General features: G+C 41.9%; 2 protein-coding genes across 5 annotated transcripts in view; both read right to left on the bottom strand.

Annotated features, from left to right (window-relative positions):
* The window catches only part of LOC118400135 (G-protein coupled receptor 22-like), a 34,484-nt gene extending 27,935 nt beyond the window's left edge, over positions 1-6,549 (bottom strand). Inside the window, exon 1 of the mRNA XM_035796664.2 lies at positions 6,126-6,549. The gene's annotated coding sequence lies outside the window, so the exon portion shown is untranslated. The remainder of the gene's footprint in view (positions 1-6,125) is intronic.
* Positions 6,550-8,047: 1,498 nt separating this feature from the next.
* Positions 8,048-19,309, bottom strand: LOC118400134 (cell death activator CIDE-3-like). Of its 4 annotated transcripts, none has more exons than XM_035796661.2 (6): positions 19,170-19,309; positions 16,051-16,157; positions 15,722-15,872; positions 13,070-13,219; positions 12,019-12,206; positions 8,048-8,899 (listed from the first exon to the last, which is right to left on the bottom strand). In XM_035796661.2, exons 2-6 carry the CDS (start codon positions 16,101-16,103, stop codon positions 8,608-8,610), a joined length of 834 nt encoding a protein of 277 aa, XP_035652554.1. In that variant the 5' UTR covers positions 16,104-16,157; positions 19,170-19,309; the 3' UTR covers positions 8,048-8,607. The 4 variants fall into 4 exon arrangements, with proteins under 4 accessions (XP_035652554.1, XP_035652556.1, XP_035652553.1 ...); XM_035796663.2 differs by having other exon boundaries at positions 16,051-16,128; positions 19,170-19,254; XM_035796660.2 differs by lacking the exon at positions 19,170-19,309 and adding an exon at positions 16,640-16,798.

The raw sequence follows: 19,309 nt of genomic DNA, 5'->3' as shown, positions 1-19,309 counted from the left end.
AGAGAGAAGAGAGCGGAGAGAGAAGAGAGAGCGGTTTTAGAGAAGTCATATTTTATAGATAGAAGAGAGAAGATTTTATATATAGAGAAGTTTTAAGAGAGCGGAGAGATATATTTTATATAGAGAGAAAGGAGAAAGGAGAAAGGAGAGATAGAGAGAAGAGAGAAGAGATATAGAGATTTAGAGCAGAGAGAGCGGATAGAGAAGATTATAGAGAGAAGAGAGAATGGTTTTAGAGAGAGAAGATTTTAAGAGAGAAGAGAGAAGAGAGAAGAGAGAGAAGAGAGCGGAGAGAGAAGAGAGAAGAGAGAAGAGGAGAGAAGAGAGCGGAGAGAGAGAGAGAGAGAGAGAGAAGAGAGAAGAGAGAAGAGAGAAGAGAGAGAGAGAGAAGAGAGCGGAGAGAGAAGAGAGAGAGAGAGAAGAGAGAGAGAGAGAAGAGAAAGAGAAGAGAGAAGAGAGAGAGAAGAGAGAAGAGAGAGGAGAGAGAAAGAGAAAGGAGAGAGAAGAGAGCGGAGAGAGAAGAGAGAGGAGAGAGAAAGAGAAGAGAGAAGAGAAAGAGAAAGAGAGCGGAGAGAGAGAGAGAAGAGAGCGGAGAGAGAAGAGAGCGGAGAGAGAAGAGAGCGGAGAGAGAAGAGAGAGAGAGAGAAGAGAGCGGAGAGAGAAGAGAGAGAGAAGAGAGCGGAGAGAGAAGAGAGCGGAGAGAGAAGAGAGCGGAGATAGAGCGGAGAGAGAAGAGAGCGGAGAGAGAAGAGAGCGGGAGAGAGAAGAGATTTTAGAGAGAAGATATATAAAGAGAAGATATAGAGAGAAGAGAGAAGAGAGAGAGAGAAGAGAGCGGAGAGTTTTAGAAGAGAGAGAAGAGAGAAGAGAAGAAAGAGAGAGAAGAGAGCGGAGAGAGAAGAGAGAAGAGATATTTTAGAGAGAGAAGAGAGCGGAGAGAGAAGAGAGAAGAGAGAGAGAAGAGAGAAGAGAGCGGAGAGAAGAAGGGAGAAAGGAGAGAGAAGAGAAAGAGAGAGAGAAGAGCGGAGAGAGAAAGAGAGAGAAGAGAGAAGAGAAGAGAGAAGAGCGGAGAGAGAAGAGAGAGAGAGAAGAGAGAAGAGAGCGGAGAGAGAAGAGAGAAGAGAAAGGAGAGAGAAAGAGAGAGAAGAAGAGAGAGAAGAGCGGAGAAAGAAGAGAGAAAGAGAAGAAAGAAGAGAGAGAAGAGAGAAGAGAGAGAAGAGAGCGGAGAGAAAAAGAGAAAGGAGAGAGAGAAGAGAGCGGGAGAAAGGAGAGAGAAGAGAGAAGAGAGAGAGAGAGAGAGCGGAGAAAGAGAGAGAGAAGAGAGAGAGAGAGAGAGAGAGGAGAGAGAAGAGAGCGGAGAGAGAAGAGAGAAGAAGAGAGAAGAGAGCGGAGAGAGAAGAGAGAAAGGAGAGAGAAGAGAGGAGAGAGAGAGAAGAAAGGAGAAGAGAGAGAAGAGAGCGGAGAGAGCAGAGAGCGGAGAGAGAAGAGAGAAGAGAGAGAAGAGAGAGAGAGAAAGAGAGAAGAGAGAGAAGAGAGCGGAGAGAGAAGAGAGCTGGAGGAGAGAGAAGAGAGAGAGAGAAAGAGAAGAGAGAAAGAGAGAAGAGAGCGGAGAGAGAAGAGAGCGGAGAGAGGAGAGAGAAAGAGAGAAGAGAGAGAAGAGAGCGGAGAAAGGAGAGCGGAGAGAGAAAGGAGAAAGAAGAGAGAGAAGAGAGCGGAGAAAGGAGAGAGAAGAGAGAAAGGAGAGAGAAGAAGAGAGAGAAGAGAGCGGAGAAAGGAGAGAGAGAGAAGAGAGAAGAGAGAAGAGAGCGGAGAAAGGAGAGAGAGAGGAGAGAGAAGAGAGAGAAGAGAGCGGAGAAAGGAGAGCGGAGAGAGAAAGGAGAAAGGAGAGAGAGAAGAGAGCGGAGAAAGGAGAGAGAAAAGAGAGCGGAGAGAGAAGAGAGAAGAGAGCGGAGAGAGAAGAGAGAAGAGAGAGAAGAGAGAAGAGAGGAGAGAGAAGAGAGAGGAGAGAGAAGAGAGCGGAGAGAGAAGAGAGAAGAGAGCGGAGAGAGAAGAGAGAAGAGAGCGGAGAGAGAAGAGAGAGGAGAGAGAAGAGAGAGAAGAGAGAAGAGAGCGGAGAGAGAAAGGAGAAAGGAGAGAGAAGAGAGAGGAGAAAGGAGAGAGAGGAGAGAGAAGAGAGAGAAGAGAGAGGAGAGAGAAAGAGAAAGGAGAGAGAAGAGAGCGGAGAGAGAAAGGAGAGCGGAGAGAGAAGAGAGGAGAGAGAAGAGAGCGGAGAGAGAAGAGAGCGGAGAGAGAAAGGAGAGCGGAGAGAGAAGAGATGGGAGAGAGAAGAGAGCGGAGAGAGAAGAGAAAGAGAAGAGAGCGGAGAGAGAAGAGAGCGGAGAGAGATTTTAGAGAGAAGAGAGCGGAGAGAGAAGAGAGCGGGGGAGAGAGAAGAGAGAAGAGAGTGAGAAGAGAGCGGAGAAAGGAGAGAGAAGAGAGAAGAGAGAAGAGAGAAGAGCGGAGAGAGAGGAGAGCGGAGAGAGAAGAGAGAAGAGAGAAGAGAGAAGAGAGAAGAGAGAGAAGAGAGAAGAGAGAAGAGAGCGGAGAGAGAAGAGAAAGAGAGAAGAGAGCGGAGAAGAAGAGAGAAGAGAGCGGAGAGAAGAGAAGAGAGAAGAGAGAAGAGCGGGAGAGAGAAGAGAGAAGAGAGAAGAGAGAAGAGAGCGGAGATTTTAGAGAAGAATAAGGAGAGAGAAGAGAGAGAAGATTTATAAGAGAGAGAAGAGAGAAGAGAGAAGAGCGGAGAGAGAAGAGCGGAGAGAGAAAAGAAAGGAGAGAGAAGAGAAAGAGAAGAGAGCGGAGAGAGAAGAGAGAAAGATGGAGAGAGAAGAGAGCGGAGAGAGAAAAGAGAGCGGAGAGAGAAGAGAGCGGGAGAAAGAGATGGAGAGCGGAGAGAGAAGAGAGAAAGAGAAGAGAGAAGAGAGAGAAGAGAGAAGAGAGAGAAGAGAGAAGAGCGGAGATAGAAGAGAGCGGAGAGAGAAGAGAGAAGAGAGCGGAGAGAGAAGAGAGAAGAGAATGGAGAGAAGAGAGAGAAGAGAGGGGAGAGAGAAGAGAGAAGAGAGAAGAGAGGGGAGAGAGAAGAGAGAAGAGAGAAGAGAGGGGAGAGAGAAGAGAGAAGAGAGAGAAGAGAGAGAGAGAGAGAGAGAAGAGAGCGGAGAGAGAAGAGAGCGGAGAGAGAAGAGAGCGGAGAGAGAAGAGAGCGGAGAGAGAAGAGAGCGGAGAGAGAAGAGAGCGGAGAGAGAAGAGAGCGGAGAGAGAAGAGAGCGGGAGAAAGGAGAAAGAGAAAGAGAGCGAAAGAAAGAGCGAAAGAAAGAGCGGGAGAAAGAAAGAGCGGAGAAAGAAAGAGAGAAAGAAAGAGGAAAGAAAGAGGAGAAAGAAAGAGAAAAGAAAGAGAGAAAGAAGAGAGCGAAAGAAAGAAAGAGAGAGAGAAAGGAGAAAGGAAAGAGAAGAGAGCGAAAGAGAGAAAGAGAGAGAAGAGAAAGAGAAAGAGGAAAGAGAGAAAGAGAGAAAGAGCGAAAAGAGAGAAAGAGAAAGAGAGAAAGAAAGAAAGAGAGAAAGAGCGAAAGAAAGAAAGAGCGAAAGAAATAAAGAGCGAAAGAGAGAAAGAGAGAAAGAGAGAAAGAGCGAAAGAGCGAAAGAGAAGAAAGAGCGAAAGAGAGAAAGAGGAGAAAGAGAGAAAGAGCGAAAGAGAGAAAGAAAGAAAGAAAGAAGAGAGAAAGAGAGAAAGAGCGAAAGAGAAAGAAAAAGAGAGAAAAGAGCGAAAGAGAAAAGAGCGAAAGAGAAAAGAGCGAAAGAGAGAAAAGAGCGGAAAGAGAAAAGAGCGGAAAGAAAGAAAGAGCGGAAAGAGAAAGGCGAAAGAGCGAAAGAAAGAAAGAGAGAAAGAAAGAAAAGAGAGAAAGAAAGAAAGAGAAAGAAAGAAAGAGAAAAGAAAGAAAGAAAGAAAGAAAGAGAGAAAGAAAGAAAGAGAGAAAGAGAGAAAGAGAGAAAGAGAGAAAGAAAGAAAGAAAGAAAGAAAGAAAGAAAGAAAGTTGTTGTTGTTGTTGTTTGTTGTTGTTGTTGTTGTTGTTGTTGTTGTTGTTGTTGTTGTTGTTGTTGTTGTTGTTGTTGTTGTTGTTGTTGTTGTTGTTGTTGTTGTTGTTGTTGTTGTTGTTGTTGTTGTTGTTGTTGTTGCTGTTGTTGTTGTTGAAAGAGTTGTTGTTGTTGATGTTGTTGTTGTTGTTGTTGTTGTTGTTGTTGTTGTTGTTGGGAGAAAGGTTGAGCGGAGAAAGTTGTTGCGGAGAAAGGAGTTGTTGCGGAGTTGTTGTTGTTGTTGTTTGTTGTTTGAGAAAGAGAGAAAGTTGAAAGTTGAAAGTTGTTGTTGTTGTTGTTGTTGTTGTTGTTGTTGTTGTTGTTGTTGTTGTTGTTGTTGTTGTTGTTGTTGTTGTTGTTGTTGTTGTTGTTGTTGTTGTTGTTGTTGTTGTTGTTGTTGTTGTTGTTGTTGTTGTTGTTGTTGTTGTTGTTGTTGTTGTTGTTGTTGTTGTTGTTGTTGTTGTTGTTGAAATGTTAGATGTTGCTGTTGAAAGTTATATGTTAAATATGTTGTTATATGTTGTTATATAGAATGTTGAGAAAGAAAGTTGTTGTTGTTGTTGAAAGAATGAGAGAAAGAAAGTTAAGAAAGATAGAAAGAAAGAGAGAAAGAAAGAGATAAAGAGAGAAAGATAAGAAAGAGAGAAATAAAGAGAGAAATATTTTAGAGCGGAGAAAGAGAGAAAGAAAGAGAGAGCGGAGAAAGAGAGAAAGAAAGAGAGAGCGGAGAAAGAGAAAGAGGAGGGCGGATGAGGTGTGTGCACACTTTTGATAGTGTGTGCACATGTGTCCTTGTGTGTGTAAATGTGTGTGTTGAGGGGAGGGGAAGGGAAGGGCAGAGGATCAGGGATGCAGGACACAAAGCCGCTTTTCTAAAATTATGAGGTTACTTATCTACAGAAGGAGGCAATTAAAAGTCAATCCAATTCGCCTCCTGGCTGCAGGGAGAGAGAGCAGAGTGACTTCATAATGAATGTATCTCTATGTCTGTCAAAAGGTTGCCCTCTCACACACGGCAGGAGAGTTCCAAATAATTACATCAAGATCATACCCCTCTAATTACCTCCTTCCTCCCACATTTCCCTGTCTCCATCTCCACCACTCCCCCCATAGACACCATCTCCATTTCTCCTTTCTCAATGTTGATTTCATCCGCTGAAGCGGTCTGCTTTTAGGAGCCCTTTTCACTCCCTGTCAATAGTATCACTCTCTTAGTATCTCTATTTATCATGTAGTTACTTAAATTTTACTGCATAGATGTTTATTCTATTTATTCTGCCACTTTGAATTAATCTGATGTTAATTAATGAAGACAACTTTCTGGCTAAACTTCTTTCCTCTCTCTTGGCTAATGACTAACACCACAAACAAGCAGATATGCACACACATCTCTCTACATACTGTTTTCCTAGTCAGATCTCTGAAGACTGCAGTGGAGGTGTTCCCAGAGGAGTGTGAGAGTAACACAGTCTCCAAGCATGTATAGTGTCAAGCTGTTTCTCCCACAATAAAGCCTGGGGGGGGGGTGAAAAAAGCCAATATGCATAAAAGTAAATTAATACTATTTTCATACAGATTTGTCACCAAAAACCCCAAAAAGCAAAACGAACACAGTTTATTGCCACAGTTAAAATTATCTAAAAATAACGAATAAATATTATAGTTTTTTTTAATGAAAAACAAACGTTTACCTATTTGATCAAATGCACACATTAGGACTCCGTACAGTACGGGACACCGTGCTATAACACAGGCTAATACAAGCAAATAAAATACAATTTAGCTAATACATGTGCAACAATAAATGTGTATATATTTGTCATTACAATATTATCATAGGGCAGTTGTAAATGGGTTATTGAACTACAAGTAGCCTGCCCTATTGGCTGTTAAATTTAAATGTTTGTTACACTTACACATGTGGGCCGCATACTTTGTACAATGTATTAAATTCATGCACTGTTTTTTTTTTCTTCATTTTAGATACCATATGAAGTTAAAAATAGGGAAATAGGACTTACATTGCCTCGTGCCAGTCCCGGAGATTCCCAGCTACATTCTTTTGCAGGTCCGTTTGTCGCGCTCTGTCTTCTGTTTCTTTGACAAATAATCAGAATATTGCAATGTATTTCATATCATGTTTTATGGCTATGTAATATGACTCTAATGATGCTGTTGTAGGCTACATCTCTGCATGTAAAAGCTGTGCTATTGCCTCTGTCGTGAGATGATCGTTCACCAGTTTTAGGTAGCCGACGGTAAAGAATCCCAACTCATCTCTCACGGTCATGTTGATAATGTCTTCGGAGACCACATGCTCAGCGAAGAGTAGACTACTGTACCTCTGGCCAGATCAGAGAGCTGAGTTCCCTCCATCCACTACGGGGCGTGTCTTGCACGTACTGCACGGTGGTGGTGTAAAATTCAGAAACGACTGCATTTCGCACCCCGAGTGACAGGAGGGAGGTGCTCAATTTGACAGGCAAGGTCATCAGCATGTGGGAAAGCATATGGCAAATACTGGATAGACAAGGGGGGGTGCAGTCACGTTGAAAGAGAAAGAGCAGGCTAAACTAGATGTAGGCTTAAACATGGCTGGGTGTGGGATTTTCAGCTGTCCAATGTCAAGAAAGCGTCATACACAGAGGACATGGTTCTGTTGCAGGATAGGTTCGTTGACTACTGCAGAATACACAGACAAAACATACTGTAGGTGCTCCTGGTTCTTCAGGTAGTGTGAAAACAGGTGCACCTTACCCCTTCATGCGCCAAATACAACAGGTACAGTGAAATGCTTACACTACACGGCTATGGAAGGGCATCAGGTCAACCTGCTTGAAATAGCGAGCCAACAACCCACTCACTCTAAATGTTCTGCATATGAGCTGATAAATAGGCCTACAGAAACCATCCACGGGTCCACATTATTGCATGGTTTATATTCAACACTCAAATGTTTCCATTAACCAAATCACATTAAGACATGCCAGCTGGATGGAGTGAGGGGGAGAGGCACTCTACATGTTGTTTACTGCCACCCTCTTTCACACCACAGACCAACGCAAACAAACGACCTTGCACTGCTCTCCTGCAGTAACTTAGAGGGAAGTAGCTAGATAGTGTAGCATCAGGCCAGGGTTACAGCTAAATCACAATTGCTTTTGAAAATCCGGTAAAAACGGAATAATTCTGAACACTCCCCATTTCGGCAGACAAGTTTCAAATTCTCACGGAAGTTTCTAACCACAAGCATAAACTATTGTAGCTAGTTGGTGAGGGCTCAGGAAGACTGTCTGAACGAACTGAACCACATACATTCATCCCCACTCAACTCTCGCTGCATGAAATACGTCATCAATTTTGAGCACCAGGCATGTCTGTATACCCCTTCTCTTATTGACCGCTCTTCAATATTGTACTCAGGACAGCTGGAACATCCCAAAATGTGTTGAGTATATTACAAAAAATCCGGACGTCATTTAACTTGAGATGAGAGGGAGAGTAGATTGATTGTTGATTCTGCTGCCAAAATCGTCACTCTCTGGTCTGGCTGTGTAATGGCTCATTTCCTTGGCCCTCCACTTCAGCCCCTGCAGCTGTGTGCCATTCCCTGGCCCTGGCTTTCTCCCACCCCCTGGCAGGCCAAGGGAAGCTGGGCTCCAGCTGGCAGCACAGGACAGGGGGCAATTAGAGGAGTGTGGGGGAGACAACCAGACCTGCTGCCAATTACTGTGCCCATGAGCCAGACAGACGTCACCCATAATAACATCCAACACTGTGGAGCACAGCCCTGCCATGTGACAATGGTTGGACAACAAAGTTACACAGGTCTCTGCTTTCAGGTGTGACTTCAAGTGTGTGTGTGTGTGTGTGTGTGTGTGTTTGCTTGTGCGTGTGCATGCACACATGTTTATGTTGAGGGGAAATAAAATCTCTCAAAAGGTTAATATTCTTGTAATTTATTCATGCTTATTAATATGAAAAAAAGCCAAGTGCCTTCTATCAGTTGAAGATACAGATCAGCAGCAGTCACTGCAATAGAAAAGTGCATTCGCTTGTGGAGTGTTGCAAGCCATATAGGCAGACAAATGTAACAAAGTGCAAGTGATCATAGCCAAAATGTAGGACAACACAGCATTTGCTGCCCCTAAAGTCAACCGAGAGGAGTGAACTAACCAGAAGGTGTGTACCTGCCACTGTAACCATAACATCAGAGTGATGCAGCACTGTGCCGTCGTATTGGTCCTGCAGTTTGCCAGTACCATTCCTTATAGCAAACAGTCTATTTTAGCAAACAGCCTCTTTTAGAGTGTCTCTCTGAGCAGAGCCCTGTTTGAATATCCTGACAATCCATCATTATTTCTTTCCATGAAGTGATTACTAAATCAGCCATGACTGGACAGGTGCAAGCTATGCAGTATAGCATTCCCTTTCACCTGTAAAATCGATTTAGATGGGTGATTACTTCAAGGAAGGGAGAAGGGAAGGATGTATGTTCATAGATCACACAGCCGTCTTGCCCCACACAGCAGTCTTGCCCACCACAGCAGTCTTGCCCACCACAGCAGTCTTGCCCACCACAGCAGTCTTGCCCACCACAGCAGTCTTGCCCACCACAGCAGTCTTGCCCATCAGGATGCTCTGTAGTTGTTTGATCTTTCCATCCTGTGGCAGTGGTGGCAGGCTCAGGTCTGCCCGATCATCCTCATCCAGGAGCTGCTCAATGTAGCAGGAGGAGCCCAGGAGGACATGGCCTGTGGCCTGCATGGAGAACAGGGTCCATCTCAGAGCCTCCCTACAAGAACAGGGAAAAATATGTCAGACAAGAGTTGAGAAAGGAGGTTATCTTACTGGAAACTTTTGGAGTTTACCAGTAAACTACCAGAGGGGAAACATTATCAGAAGCCATTTTGTTACCTTTTTGACTACTTCAGATTATTACAGGTACCTGTAATTATCTCCGACCCTCGGTGTGGCCTTATCACAAGTAAAATATGAAATAATAAAATAAGATGATTTTAAAAATAAAATATCAAACCTGTAAAACATTATCATAAATCTAAACCATCAAAATAGTGAATACCATTGGTGTTTAAACTGACTTACCTAGTTAAATAAAATGAGGTTTTCAGCATGAAATACATATATAGATTAATTTTACAATGTCTATGTATTTCTTGTTTCTTTCACAACTGCCAAACTGCTGGCAGTTGTGAAAGAAGCCAATAGTTGGAAGACTTTCAGAGTTAATTGAAAATAATGCCATTGTTATTTTCTCTAGAACCATAGTCTATCCACTAGAAACTCATCGACAATATTAACACAGATATATAAAAAAAATATATATACAGTTCCAGTCAAAAGTTGACATAAAACCCTTGAATTAGTAGGTTTCTGTATTTTTTATATTTTCTACATTGTAGAATAATAGTGAAGACATCAAAACTATGAAATAACACATATGGAATCATGTAGAAACCAAAAGTGTTACAGAAACCAAAATATATTTTATATTTTTCAAAGTAGCCACCCTTTGCATTGATGACAGCTTTGCACACTCTTGGCATTCTCTCAACCACCTTCATGAGGTAGTCACCTGGAATGCATTTCAATTAACAGGTGTGCCTTATTAAAATTTAATTTGTGGAATTTCTTTCCTTCTTAATGCATTTGAGCCAATCAATTGTATTGTGACAAGATAGGGGTGATATACAGAAGATAACCATATTTGGTAAAAGACCAAGTCCATATTATGGCAATAACAGCTCAAATAACCAAAGAGAATTGACAGTCCATCATTATTAAGACACGAGTCAGTCAATGCAGACTTTTTTCTTCCATTCATTATTTTGATGTCTTCACTATTATTCTACAATGTAGAAAAGGATTGAGTAGGTGTCCGAAATTTAGACTGGTACTGTATACGAATACATTTTTCAAATATATATATTAACAAAGTTACCATAGATGGATGATCTGTTAATGACAAAAATTACAGAAGATTCCGGTAACATTGGTTAATTCCCGGCACCTTTGCAACCCTGTCAGACAGATGCCTGTACTGTAGATAGTGATCAGACAGATATGATATGAGCATATAGTCAGGGAGATAGGGAAACTCCGACAGGGCTGGAACCTGCATCTCCCTAATCTCTCTCTCCTAGTTGAGATACAAGTTTCATTCTCTCCAGTGACTTTTCAAAGAGAAAAATAGGAGCAGAAACTGAAATCTAGAAACCTGTTATTTGTTGATTCTGCACAATTTAAATCCTCATTGTCACAACCGCTCAGCTAAAGCCGAAAATCAGCAGCCCTCAGCACGTATGACATAACCTAAATGTATCTGAACCCTCAACTTTTTCCACATTTTGTTGTTACAGCCTAAATGTTGATTTTTTTTGTCACTGATCTACACACAACATCCCATAATGCCAAAGTAGATTTTTAAAAATATTTTTATAAATGTTTACAAATGAATAAAAAAAGAAAAGCTATAATGTCTTGAGTCAATAAGTATTCAAGGCGTTTGTTATGGCAAGCCTAAATAAATTCAGGAGTAAAAATGTGCTTAACAAGTCACTTAAGTTGCATGGACTCACTGTGGGCAATAATATAGTGTTCAACATGATTTTTGGATGACTACCCAATCTCTGTACCCAACATATAGATAATTGTAAGGTCCCTCAGTCAAACAGGGACTTTCTAGTACAGATTCAACCAAAGACCAGGGATGTTTTCCAATTGTTTGCAAAGAAGGGCAAATATTGGTAGATGTTTATTTTTTTTATTTTTTAAAGACTGAATATCCCTTTGAGAATGGTGAAGTTATTAATTACACGTTGGATGTGTATCATTACACCCAGTCACTACAAAGATACAGGTGCCCTTTCTAACTCCGTTGCCAGACAGGAAGGAAACCACTCAGGGATTTCACCATGAGGCCAATGGTGATTTTAAAACAGTTACAGAGTTTAATAGCTGTGACAGGAGAAAACTGAAGATGTAGTTACTCCACAATACTAAGAAGGAAGCCTGTATAGAATGAAGCCTTTACAGAATACAAATATTCCAAATCATGCATCCTGTCCAAAATATGCATCTGTCCAAAACAGGCATCCAATAAGGCACTAAAGTATAACTGCAAAAAATGTGGCAAAGAACTGAACTTTTTGTCCTGAATACAAAGTGTTATGTTCAGGGCAAATCCAATACAACAAATCAATGAGTATCACTCGTATTTTCAAACATGGTGGTGGCTGCATCATGTTATGGGTATCCTTATCATCGGCAAGGACAAGGGAGTCTTTTAGGATAAAAATAAACTTAATAAGGTTAAGCACAGGCAAAATATTCAACTTTCCAACAGATCGGCATGAAAATCTATGGCAAGACTTGAAAATGGCTTTCTAGCAATGGTCAACAGCCAACAGGACAGAGCTTGAAGAATTTGTTAAAGAATAACGGTAGAATATTGTATAATCCTGGTGTGCAAAGCGCTTAGAGACTTACCCCCAAATATTTACAGCTGTATTGGAATCAGTGGAATGGTATCAAATACATGGAAACCATGTGTTTGATGCCATTCCATTTGCTCTGTTCCGGCCATTATTATGAGCTGTTCTCCCCTCAGCAGCCTCCTGTCATTGACTCAGAGGGTTGAATACTTATCTAAATCAAGCTCTCTATATTTTTTTCCATCAAAAAAATGTAAAATGTTAGAATTTCTCTTCTACTTTGAAATAAGAGTATTTTGTGTAGATAGATGACAAAAAAATGACAATTAAATCCAACAAAATGTGGTAAATTTCAAGGGGTTCAAATACATTCTTAAGGCACTGTATCAACTCAACCTCCTCCTATATCTTACAAACTCACCTTTAAGCACCCACATCAACACACAGAGAGATTACTCACTTCAGCATCTTCTTGGCAGCGTAGCAGCGCACATCGTAGGACACAGAGTAGGTTCCATACAGCGTGGCCTTCACATTCAGACAGCCAATGAAATCCTGAGGGTTGTTCTTGTATAGGTCAAAGGTTATTCTAGCCACATCTTTTCTGCGCTGGTGTTTGATCTCATTTTGAATTCGGGGATGAGTGTTCTGGGAGCCAAAAGGTGGAGAAAGAGGGAGGGATATGAGAGAGGAGAAACAAGAGCCAAATCAATTTTCCCCAGTTAACACAAATTAAGTAGAGTCTCCTACAGCTTATTTATGGGAAACTCAAATTGAGTGTGAAGGAAAACTGCATATATAACCTCTGACACTTAGTGTCTGTCAAACTAAGATGGATGAACGCAATACTAGCTAGCCCCCCCCCCCCTACACTCTCCATCCAAGAGCTCCAGTCATCTGCAAAGGAAGGTAACAAGCATTGGAATACAGATTCATTCATTCGGAACAGTGGAAGGACAACAGGAGAGGAAATTGTATTATGTTAATAAGACACGCTCAGCATGACAGGAGCCAAGTAAACACACAGGGTGATGCCATTCAGGTGGCAGAACATATTTTAATGAATATGGAAATTACGTACTTTGGACAAACAAAAACCCATCAACTCTGACTCAAATTGTGCTTTAATTGTGGCCAAAAGTGTGAGGTAACTAAATGAGGGGGTTATGATTTGCCACACATGTCAGACATGCTTTCACTCAACTCTTCCCCCAGAATAAGAATGCTTTTGCGTTTATCTGAATGGAATCATTTCTGAATATGCTTACTCTATATTCAATCCCAAAAGTTCAGGTCATTCATATACAATATGGGAGTAGATGTTCTTGTTCATCCCATCTTATCTAAAAAGGCAGGCTATACAACTGCATCTTCATCTGAGAACATGTCGGCACTGATGATGATAATTCACAGAAGTGAAGCCTGTTCACCATTCTACCAGAGTGACCCTGTGTAAATGCACCACCCAGTGGACTCTGGTAAGAAGGTTGTGCATATGTCACCCTACCAACCTGTGGAAGTGTCCACTTCTGCCCCTTTTCCAGGACCATGAGGACAGCGTTGTCTTGTAGGGTCAGGAAGAACTCCTCCGTATCAACCCCCGTCCCGTCTTCATCCAGCACCAAGGCACTGACGCAGGACACGTGCAGAGAGTCCATGGCCTGAGAGGGAACAAACTACCCATTAGCCTGGAGGAGATAGAATCCAGTCATTAGGGACTACAGAATCATTCCCCCTCTCAAAAGTAGTTACTTAGCCACTCCATTCTCTTGCGTGTCATAGATTTCTACAGTGAATAATACAAATAGCGAGTTTAAAAAAAAGATTGCATATCTCTGCTGAGGAGATAAGTTCCTGAAAAGTCTCAATATCATGTATTATCATTAAGTTAAACTTTTCAAAGACATGCGTAAGACAGCAGTAGTGTCACAGTTGGAGAACCAGAACAACAGAGACAATTGTCAGTATGTGCATGTGAGCATGCAAGCATTTGAGGAAAACCGTTAGTTCTTTCTGCTTCCCTTTGAAAGCCTCTGACTCACCCATCTGTTCATTCCTTCATCCATCTGAGTCACATTGTTGACTGGATTGAATTTATGATGCCATAAATGAGTAGAGTATGGAACCAGACTCCCCCACTCATACACCACTCTTCTCTCATTCACACTGAAGTTAGAGACTTACACAGTGGGGCAAAAAAAGTATTTAGTCAGCCACCAATTGTGCAAGTTCTCCCACTTAAAAAGATTAGGCCTGTAATTTTCATCATAGGTACACTTCAACTATGACAGACAAAATGAGAAAAAAAAAATCCAGAAAATCACATTGTAGGATTTTTTATGAATTTATTTGCAAATTATAGTGGAAAATAAGTATTTGGTCAATAACAAAAGTTTCTCAATACTTTGTTATATACCCTTTGTTGGCAATGACAGAGGTCAAACGTTTTCTGTAAGTCTTCACAAGGTTTTCACACACTGTTGCTGGTATTTTGGCCCATTCCTCCATGCAAATCTCCTCTAGAGCAGTGATGTTTTGGGGCTGTTGCTGGGCAACACAGACTTTCAACTCCCTCCAAAGATTTTCTATGGGGTTGAGATCTGGAGACTGGCTAGGCCACTCCAGGACCTTGAAATGCTTCTTACGAAGCCAGTCTTTCGTTGCCCGGGCGGTGTGTTTAGAATCATTGTCATGCTGAAAGACCCAGCCACGTTTCATCTTCAATGCCCTTGCTGATGGGAGGTTTTCACTCAAAATCTCACGATACATGGCCCCATTCATTCTTTCCTTTACATGGATCAGTCGTCCCGGTCCCTTTACAGAAAAACAGCCCCAAAGCATGATGTTTCCACCCCCATGCGTCACAGTAGGTATGGTGTACTTTGGATGCAACTCAGCATTCTTTGTCCTCCAAAAACGACGAGTTGAGTTTTTACCAAAAAGTTATATTTTGTCATATGGTCAGATGAAACCATTCTCCCAATCTTCTTCTGGATAATCCAAATGCTCTCTAGCAAACTTCAGACGGGCCTGGACATGTACTGGCTTAAGCAGGGGGACACGTCCGGCACTGCAGGATTTGAGTCCCTGGCGTCGTAGTGTGTTACTGATGGTAGGCTTTGTTACTTCGGTCCCAGCTCTCTGCAGATCATTCACTAGGTCCCCCCGTGTGGTTCTGGGATTTTTTCTCACCGTTCTTGTGATCATTTTGACCCCACAGTTGATCTCTTCAAACCAAGCTGCTTACCTATTGCAGATTCAGTCTTCCCAGCCTGGTGCAAGTCTACAATTTTGTTTCTGGTGTCCTTTGACAGCTCTTTGGTCTTGGCCATAGTGGAGTTTGGAGTGTGACTGTTTGAGGTTGTGGACAGGTGTATTTTATACTGATAACAAGTTCAAACAGGTGCCATTAATACAGGTAACGAGTGGAGGACAGAAGAGCCTCTTAAAGAAGAAGTTACAGGTCTGTGAGAGCCAGAAATCTTGCTTGTTTGTAGGTGACCAAATACTTATTTTCCACCATCATTTGCAAATAAATTCATTAAAAATCCTACAATGTGATTTCCTGGATTTATTTTCTGATTTTGTCTGTCATAGTTGAAGTGTACCTATGATGAAAATGACAGGTCTCGATCATCTTTTTAAGTGGGAGAACTTGCACAATTGGTGGCTGACTAAATACTTTTTTGCCCCACTGCATCTCCCTCACTAACTTTAAGCATCAGCTGTTTGAGCAGCTTACCGATCGCTGCGTCTGTAAATAGCCCATCCAATCATCTACCTGCCTCATCCCCATATTTGTTTTTCTGCACTTTTGCCCACCAGTATTTCTATTGCACATCCTCATCTGCACATCTATCACTCCAGTGTAAATTGCTAAATTGTAATTACTTCCCCACTATTGGCCTATTTATTGCCTTTACCTCCTTATTTCATTTGCACACACTGTATACAGATTTTTCTATTGTGTTATTGACTGTACATTTGTTTATCCCATGTGTAACTGTTGTTTTTGTCGCACTGCTTTCCTTTATCTTGGCCAGGTCGTAAATGAGAACTTGTTCTCAACTGGCCTACCTGGTTAAATAAAAGATTAAATAATTTGTATTTTAACTTATAGTCCTCCCTCAAGCACCCTCTTCATCCCTCCCTCTTCTCCTCACTTTGTTGAGTAGGTCTCGTAGCCCATCAGCCATAATTCCCTTCTTAACGCTGCGGTCAGCACTGGTGACCCGGAAGGGCTTAGGTCGAGGAGTCCCGACAAGAAGCTGCTGGGTCATGGAGGCACTGGCTGATACACTGGCTGTCACACACCTGGTGGAGAAACATACACAGTCAAATTATGTCAAATCTATTGGAAAACGATGCTAACTTTGACTCTATGACTTATGTCCTACGATGTAAAAAGAAAAACCCATTAAACATTACTGAAAGCAGTCTTATGATAACCAATAGGGCACATCCCCTTAGTGCTGCGGAATCAGGCTCTTACTTGGAGAGTGAGGCAGGGGACAGGAGACTGAGGGACTTCATGGCATAATCCATCCTTTGGATCCTCAGCTAACAGCGTCTGAAGATTCACCAATGTAGTCTTTATTGCTGTAGTTACAACATATCACCAACAGGTGAGGCTATCACCACACTGACTGAACATGGCACTGGTGGAATTATTTTTTACCAAAAAGTATTTAGTATGGTAGAAACATGACCGACATGAACACACAAGCAAGCCATGACTACAGCTCCAAACAGTAATATTGCTGGAGAGAAAAGGCAACCCTTGACAGCTCACTAACAGACAATATGTTGGGTCACATGTGTAGGCTACAGCAGATACTCGAGATGTCAGCTACCATAATGTAGTTCACCACAGCTAGCCCTTCATTATACTGTAATGGTCTCGTGATTATTACCCATCTGTCCTGAATGAAAACAGTTTTATAAAATTAATGTAAAGTAATTCTACAAAATAAATTCACTTTGCTAATTAACTCCTGAAACATTAATTCCTAAAAATGTGACAGAAAACAGAGCGGACAGTTGTGCCACTAAATCTCTGGTCTGTATTGAGTTTGGGTTACCTTCTTTGGCTTGCTCTCCCGTCTCTATGAAACAAAAGGTCCAATATCTAAATCACTAAATCGATGGATCCTTGATTTCTCCCTGTCGTCTCTTTCTTGCTCCCTCTCCCTCTTGCATCACTTGTTCTTTCACCTTTGTTCTAATCTGTCGACTGTATGCAGTCATTTATATTGAGCAACTCTACACCCTCCCACTATCCCGCCCCTTGCCCCTATAACTGTAATACCCTGCAATCTGATGTGTGTCACTTCTATTCTCTAGTCGGTCTTTCTACTTTATGCTTGAAACTTTGACGTGAATGAGTGAATTCCCTTGCCAGTAAAAAGAGCAGAAGCCACTTCTTAAATCGACACCGTGTGAGTCTGTCCTCTGATATAGCCCGAAAGCATTTTGTCTGATCAAACTTGATTACCACAGTCTAAGACACGCAGTGAGTAAGTGAAACTGTGGTATAGGTTAACACTATAAAGTCACGCTATAAAGTTTCCAAAAATAGAAACATGACAAATCCCAGCCCTGTAAATCACTAGATGCCAAGAGTAATGGGCCAACTGATACGAGTCCATCAGTAGGCCCACAACCTTGCTGTTGTCATCTGACCAATGTATCACACACACACGTCACTCATTGTCTTGCGTCAGATGGCCACCTGCACAGACTCCTGGCAACACCCTCGTCACCTTAGAATGACGGCATCTGACAGAACACAATGACACATCAATTGAATTATACAACATAAGGAGTGCCCTGCACTTTCAACTTCATCACACCACACACTTTGCAAAGCCCAGGTCAGATGTAGCTCTAGATGGTATTGTGTAGACTCTATGGGTCGTATTTCAACTGTGGTAAATCAAAAAGACGCAACATATGTAGACAGGATTCATCTGACTCAACCTGAGGTGTGAGAAAACAAAACCATCAATTCAATCACAGATCATCTTCAAATCCCTCATTATTGAGTCTGATCAGATCTGAGCTAAAAATATCCACCCGAGAATAGCAGTGCACACTAGCAGTGGCGTTTTTGGGGCAGCCACTGATGTACACACTTGTCCTTTGACCTCATGTCTGGTGTGGTCCAATGAAACCTCAGGGTCACTGGGGATGGAGGGACAGTCTTGGCTTTCACGTGTTGAGGGACTGAAGAGACATTTTACAGAACACAGTGTCAAGACCTCCTGCAGTCCTTTAGTTTGGTGAGAAATTACTGGACTCTTTCACAATTTGCTCTCTCTTGCCAGTTATTTCACACACTGTCTGTGACCCTCTAGCTTTTACACACAGCAATTCCTCACAACAATACAGAGCATTCACAAGCAAACTCGACCACAAGAACATTTAGAACAAACATACACACTGAAATGAAAAGACAATTCAACTGCATCTCAAGTCAAAAACACACACACACACACACACACCTGGCCATGTACGCTCAGCCAAATAATAAAAGTACGTAAATGGATTAGGGACAGAGAGGAGTGCAGGAGAGTGTGATAAAATGCTTAAGTTCATTGAGATGACAATGTCCTGCTGTTTATGCTGTGCTGTTACAACACACACCTCATTACACAAGCCAGAGGCACATTATTAAACACAGTGGCAGGATTATCTTCACTATAAACCCTGACTCAGTTATACAGCTAGGGTAACTCGGGTCACAACACCAAGTTACCACCTCAGCCATCTTGCACTGGGTCAAAATAGGTCAAGTGCCATGGTCAGGACCAGCCCTTGATCATGACTCTCAGTTCCATTACGTTACACTTAAGTGTCATTGGACGAAGGCGTCTTCTGTACGAGGGAGTTTTGTTAAGAGCTCCAACGCTCGGTCTGAACATTAACGCACATCGCTTGCGGTACAGTTTTGGAAGCATAGGGACCTTATCTTTCATATCAGCAAGAAATCATTTAAAAAAAACAACAACATTAAATGATACCCCTTTATAGGGTTAGTGTTCCCACAAGTCCATATCTCCATGTCTCAGTGCAGAGGGACCAACTGTGAAGAAGCCGGTTAAAATAGTGTACATACAGCAAGTATATATTATTATTATTATTTATACAGCAAGTGTGTTTTCTGCATTTGTGAAATTATTTCGATGTGATATGAAAGTAACGGGCTTTATATTTCTAGAACCATAATGAAACTGAGATTCAATGCACGTTTAGATGGAGTATTTGGCTGCTAGAGCCAGTCTACCTCTGAAAAGAACCTAAGGTTCTTGGACTTTAAGGAGTAATGGTAACCTTGGGCTCCTTAAGAGTACATCTTGGCCTAGGTCAGGAATCGTCAAAGCTCAACAACCTAGGCTACTGTACATTAGAATGTGTGCAATGTGTATTATGGTTGTGTGCAGATTTAATCTGCACAATAACACACATTTCATGATATACAATGTCAAACTCAGGACCATGTCCATTCTATTCAATCAGTGCACACCAAGTACCTGCTATATTAGGCCTACTATTGAGAAGTCTTCAATTAATTATTTGAATGTCAGGGGCACATGTAAATCGAAAACTTACTTTTTGGTATTTCTTTGAGTCAAAAAGCATCTCCTTACCGCTGTCTGGAGAGTGTCATCCACCTGGCTATTATTGGCAGCACCTGCTTTAATCACATGATAAATTAGAGCTAAATTAGAGCTACTGTGCTGAACATAGGC

Source organism: Oncorhynchus keta, chromosome 21 (genome assembly GCF_023373465.1).
Source record: "Oncorhynchus keta strain PuntledgeMale-10-30-2019 chromosome 21, Oket_V2, whole genome shotgun sequence".
Lineage (NCBI taxonomy): Eukaryota > Metazoa > Chordata > Actinopteri > Salmoniformes > Salmonidae > Oncorhynchus > Oncorhynchus keta.
This window is presented reverse-complemented; position numbering and strand designations above follow the sequence as displayed.